This window comes from Vidua chalybeata, chromosome 16 (assembly GCF_026979565.1).
Source record: "Vidua chalybeata isolate OUT-0048 chromosome 16, bVidCha1 merged haplotype, whole genome shotgun sequence".
Taxonomy (NCBI): Eukaryota; Metazoa; Chordata; class Aves; order Passeriformes; family Viduidae; genus Vidua; species Vidua chalybeata.
In genome coordinates this window covers 1611501-1617500 of record NC_071545.1, presented here as the reverse complement: position 1 = coordinate 1617500, position 6000 = coordinate 1611501, and the positions used below count along the sequence as shown (strand labels likewise).

The following is a 6000-nucleotide window of genomic DNA, read 5'->3' as shown; positions in this document are numbered from 1 at the left end:
AATTGGGAATGTGTAAAAGGTTCATTGTCTCCCCCAGAAGAGCGCCGGGGAAGGGGAGGGGACAGAACCGCAGGCTGCTTTTCCCATTTCCTTTGGGAAAGTCCGCACTGGGAAAATAATGAGCAAGAGGCCCATGTCGCGACAAGTCCCAGGCTGCCAAGTCAGAGCCTCTCTGGCTTCAGGCAGGGATTTTTGGGAGTCGGAGCCAAGGACTGGGGTAAACTCCTCAGCATATGGAGGACATCCAAGGAATTCACCTCTGGCTTCTGGCCCTGCTTCAGCACTTCTTGGAGCAACTTGCTCTGGGGGAAGGTGTCCTGTGAGATGGGCTTTAAAGTCCCTTCCACCCCAAAACATTCCTCAACTCTTCAGAATGCTATCTGGCACAGAACTGAATCCACGTGCTTTCACCCTCTGAACCATCCCAGGATCCATGTGAAAACAGTGTGTTATTACCTCTGACCTGCTAAACCCATCATTTAGAGATGTCAGTTGCCTGAAAATCCGGGTTTTGACAAACACATTGCACCCCCTTGGTGCAGCTGAGCGTGCTGATGGCTGAGTGATTCCTCCCTGAGCCCAGCATAACGGGGAGCAGAGCGGCTCCAGCAGGGTCGCAGGGTGGGATCACCCCCTGCAAGCGCTGAGTTCTCCTCCTTGTGAGAAATTCCCATTTCTCAGCTTCTGGGAGACAAACGATCTCTCCACAAGGGTCACTAACTCACGGGTGATCATTATCCTGCTCTGCCAGAGCCCATGTAGACACACTGGACCAGAGCAGCATTCCTGCTGCACATCTTCCCAGCACAGCTCGGCATGGAAAACCAGGTCATTGAGCTGAGGCAGCCAAACTATCTGCTGGGGGAGGGAGGGAGCAGGAGCGTGTCAGTCATTCCACTCGCTTCAAAAAGAAGGAGAAGCGGGAGGGGGAGAGGGAGGGGACACAGGAAGGACTATTGAAGTAGCCAAAGAAATACAAAAATCTGGGTCCAAAAGCCTCTGGTTAATCTGTGCTGAGGTAGCAGTCAGCGGGAAGGTGTCTGTCCTTTAAGGAACCATCAGAAGGTTACTTGAATTCGGTGCTTTTATAAACTTGTCGACCTGAAAGCTGCCAGGTCCCTTCCCGCCGCCGCTCGAAATGAGAGTGGCTCCAATCCGTTCACGTGCGGGCTGCGCAAGCCAAGCAGAAAAAAGGGAAACAAAGCGCGCTGGCAGCGCGGAGGGACCGGCCCCGGGCAGCCCCGCCGTGACCTCCGGGCACCGCCGTGGGGCCGCCGGGGGAGCGGGAGGGCTCTGCCCGCGGGGTGCCGGGGGAGCAGCGGGTCAGCACAGCCCTGTCCCCAGCCTGTCCCCAGCCCTGTTCCCAGTTCTGTCCCCAGCCCTGTCCCCAGCTCTGTCCCCAGCCCTGTCCCCAGTTCTGTCCCCAGCCCTGTCCCCGGCTCTGTCCCCAGCCCTGTCCCCAGCTCTGTCCCCAGCTCTGTCCCCAGCCCTGTTCCCAGTTCTGTCCTCAGCTCTGTCCCTAGCCTTGTCCCCAGCCCTGTCCCCAGCCCTGTCCCCAGCTCTGTCCCCAGTTCTGTCCCCAGCCCTGTCCCCAGCTCTGTCCCCAGCTCTGTCCCCAGTTCTGTCCCCAGCCCTGTCCCCAGCCTGTTCCCAGCTCTGTCCCCAGTTCTGTCCCCAGCCCTGTCCCCAGCTCTGTCCCCAGCCTGTTCCCAGCCCTGTCCCCAGCTCTGTCCCCAGCTCTGTCCCCAGCCTGTCCCAGGCTGTCCCCGCTGTGAGGGCAGGTCTGCAGGCCGTGTGGGAAGGAGCCGTGTTACACCAAATCCCTGGAGACAATCCCACGGCCAGGCTGTGCCGTGTCACAGCTCAGAGCCTGGACATGTCCTGGCCATATGTGCTGGGACCCTGAACCCCCCTGGGCTGGGCTGAGCCCTGGTATGGGCAGCAGGAGGGGGGATTCTGCCCCTCTGCCCCCTCAGGTGAGACCCCACCTGCAGAGCTGCCCCAGCCCTGGGGCCCAACAGCAGCAGGACCTGGAGCTGCTGGAGAGAGTCCAGGGGAGCCCATGGAGATGCCCCAAGGGCTGGAGCCCCTCTGCTCTGGAGCCAGGCTGGGAGAGCTGGGGGTGCTCACCTGGAGAGGAGAAGGCTCCAGGGAGAGCTCAGAGCCCCTTGCAGGGCCTAAAGGGGCTCCAGGAGAGCTGGAGAGGGACTGGGGACAAGGCATGGAGGGACAGGACACAGGGAATGGCTCCCACTGCCAGAGGGCAGGGATGGATGGGATATTGGGAAGGTGCCCAGAGATGCTGTGGATGCCCCTGGATCCCTGGCAGTGTCCAAGGCCAGGCTGGACGGGGCTTGGAGCAGTCTAGGATAGTGGAAGGTGTCCCTGCCATGGCACGGGTGGCACTGGATGGTTTTTGTGGACTCAGTGGCCTTTAAGAGGTTCCTCAACAAGAACCTTTGTACAATTTGTGCTCCCTGGACCTGAGCTGCGAGGGGGGTGCACAAATGTAAGCCAAGCAAGGCACCTGCACAGCAGGGAACGTGAGGTGGACCTGGATCTGTGGGGTGACCCCTGGGATGAGCAGGGATGAGCCCTGCAGCCTCTCTCACCTCCTTGTCCAGCTCTCTGCCGAGGGCCAGGTAATTGCTCTTCAGGATGATGAACTCCTCCCCCAGCTCCTGCCGGCTGCTCTCCAGGGCGTGCAGGCGCTCCCGCAGGGAATCCCGCTCCTCCCTGAGCCCGGCACTGCCCTGCTCCAGCTCCTGCACCCGCCTCTCCAGGGCCAGCATCTGCTCAGGGGGACAGCAGGGTCAGAGCAGCAAAACAGGAGAACACGGGAGCTCCTTGGGATCTGGGCTGCTGGGGGGAATTCAGCTCCCTCTAATGCCAGGAGGCGATGGCAAGCAGAGTAAAGGTGGGTGTGTTAGGAGCTGCAGAGTTGGGGGAAGGTTCTGGCAGGGCTGAAATTGGCTGTTCCCAAATGTGGGTACCGTAGTTTTCAGCTGGAAATTCTCCATCTCATAATGCTCCTTCATTTTGTTTGTCTCTATCTGGAGATCCACGAGGTCTTTGGAAATCTGGGAGAGATAAAGTCAGTGAAGGCCATGGATGGATTCTGAGGCCAATGTGATGTTTGAGTACAACACAGCCCCCCCCAGAAGGAGGAATTTCCCCCCGATCTCCCACTGTGGATTTACTGGTCTCACACAGCATCACAGCTCAGTTCCCTCCAACTCCCAAAGTTTTACCTTCAGTTTTTCCTCTTCACTGAGGACCATCCTGGCTGGGAAGTCTGTCCTGGAGCCAGGCACCTTCCCCATCTCCTCCTGTGGGTCTCCAGGCTGGTGCATCTCCTGGTTCCTGTCCTCCAGCTGCACCTGGAGGCACAGAGCAGCTCCAGCTGGGCCTTCCTCTCCCCCTGCCCCTCGCCCACCACTGCTGCTGGAAGAGCTCAGCACCTCCAGCTTCTCAGGAGCTGAACAAATCCCAGCCATTTCTCCCCCGTGGTTAGCATTTCCTGGGCAGAGTGCTGATTCCATGAGCTGGGAAGGGGCTGCAGGCCTTCATACCTGGATTTTCAGGCAGCAAGGGCTCTGTCAGAATACTCACATTCTCATTCTCTGCAACAATTCCAAAATCCATGTGCTCAGAGGCCAGGGGCTCTGCACGGGGCTGGGCAGGCAGCGCCTGAGAAGCCAAGGAAGGATCTCTAAGGAACTTCTCCCAGGAGGTCCAGCACTGTTGCTACCAACTCTGGTTACCAGAGGCTTCCACCTGGATTTTAAGGTGGTTCCAAACCTTACAGCCACCCTGGGAGCTGCTGCAGGGAAAGCACTGGCACTTCCTAGGAGGATTCTGAATTCCCAGCTCAGCCTGCAGCAGACACTGGAACAAGCAACTCAGGAACATCCCCAGGGCAGCCAGGGAGGGGGTACCAGCCCCTGTTATGGACCATTCCCAAACCTGGCTGCAGGGATGGCCTCCATCTCCAGTGCAGGGATATTCCAATGCTTTAGGGGCTGACAGGAGAGAGGGAGAGTGACTTTTTACATGGGCCAACAGTGATAGGACAAGGGGGAAGGTTTTTAAAGTAATAGAGGAGAAATTTAGAATGGATAAAGAGCAGGGATGGATGGGATATTGGGAAGGAATTGTTCCCTGGCAGGGTGGGCAGGCCCACCTGGAGGAGGTGGGCACAGGATGCCAGAGAAGCTGTGGTTGCCCCTGGATCCCTGGAAGTGTCCAAGGCCAGGTTGGACAGGGCTTGGAGCAGCCTGGGACAGTGGAAGGTGTCCCTGAACATGGCAGGGGTGGCACTGGATGGATTTTAAGGTCCCTTCCCACCCAAAGCAGTCCATGATTCCAAGGGCTGATTAACCCAATAATTAACCACTAAACCAATCACCTGCTCCAAGCCCATCCCATAGTATCTGATTTTCTCCAGGAAAGTTCCTCTTGATCCCTACAGTTCTTGAACCTCCCGTGCCAACGAGCTGCTCCAGTGGTCCCAGGATCTCTGAGTTCTGGGTGCAGGAAAGACCTCTCCCAATTCATCCCTTTGCATCAGAGCTGCTGTGTGGAAAAAGATGTTTTAAAGCAAAGCATGCACTGAAACAAGCCTGGATTAGCCCTGACAGTGCTTGGTCTGGGTGCTGCTGCTGGCTCCAAACTGGGACCTGCCAGGCTGGAATGGGACAAATCCCACAGCCAAAAGTGTTTTGAGAATCTCCAGGGCAGAGTGGATAACACTGGAAAACCTTGAACAGGAGTAAAATCAGATGGACTGGGAGACCTTTAGAGGGCCCTTCCAACTCAAACTCTTCCATGATTCTAAAATGAATTCTAGCTCTTAATCTCCTCATTTCAGGCTTATTATTGCTGCTATTTCTGGAGAGTGGGTGAGTTTAGGTAAGAATCTGTCTCCCACAGAAAAAAAAGCTTTGACAATATAATGTTCAAAAAAGCCCAAAGCTCTGAATAACTCCTCAGGATCTGTCAGAGCTCAGCAGATGAGAGGGAGAGGGGCCACCCTGACACAGCTCCATGACAAGCAGAGCTCCTGACCTGTTCCAGGCTGCTGGAGGAGACCCCAGAGCCCCTCAGTGAAGGTGCACAGAGGCCAGAGCCAGGGGCTGAGCATTTCGGGGGGGTCAGGGGAAGGAGAAGCCAGCAAACCGTGCAATTACGGCTTGTTTTTCTGCAACAGAACTTAACAGACCTGAAGTAATTTTATTAAGGTAATGAAAGTGTTGATGAGAATTCACAGTCTCTTCACACCCGGCGCGGAGCCGAATTCACACCCTGCCCACGGCGCGGGAGCTCGGAGGGGGCTCGGGCACACGGAGGAGCCGACTGCAGCTCCGCTCCCCGGGCGGCTCCGAGGGGTCTCAGCCCCACATGGACACCCCAAGGATGGGCACCCCCATCCCACAGCCCCGGGACCCTGTTTTGGGGGGAAACAGCCCCACCCATCACACGGGCGCTCCCTGAGCCGCAGCGAGCCCGTTCCAATCAACGGGCAATTAACATATGCAAACACGGCGTTATTTGTGCAATAAATAACCTGTGTGCCAGGTGCCCTACCGGCACCAGGAGTGACAGTGACCAATTTTCCCAGGGGCTGGGAATACGAAGCCAATTTTGTGCCGGGCAACACCACAAAAAGCAGATTCGGGCTGAGAAATGAAGTTGTGGGGTGTCACTGAATTTCCACCACCATTCCGGACTAAAGCACACAACCCCCCCAGAGCCAAATCCCAGCTCTGTCCTGGGGGATTCTCACTCTCCTTGTCAGGTACACCTTAAACCCAGTCCCGGGAGCGCGGCTTTAGGGGATGGAACCGCTCCCAAGCCCACGGGAGCTCCAGGGGAAGCTTTGGGGCGCGCAGCCCCCGCACCGAGCCCGCTGCTGGTTGTCACCTCTCCTCCAGCCCTGCCAGCCCTCGCAGGGTCACACACGGCCCTGTGCCCCCCAGGGGACCCCCGAGCGGAGCAGGG

General features: G+C 57.5%; 1 protein-coding gene across 1 annotated transcript in view; it reads right to left on the bottom strand.

Annotated features, from left to right (window-relative positions):
- Positions 1–3645, bottom strand: part of CCDC78 (coiled-coil domain containing 78) — a 16161-nt gene extending 12516 nt beyond the window's left edge. Inside the window, 5 exon segments of the mRNA XM_053957864.1 lie at positions 2613–2792; positions 2994–3080; positions 3252–3425; positions 3427–3467; positions 3573–3645. Of these exon segments, the coding sequence (XP_053813839.1) occupies positions 2613–2792; positions 2994–3080; positions 3252–3425; positions 3427–3467; positions 3573–3645 (555 nt within the window).
- Positions 3646–6000: the final 2355 nt, after the last annotated feature.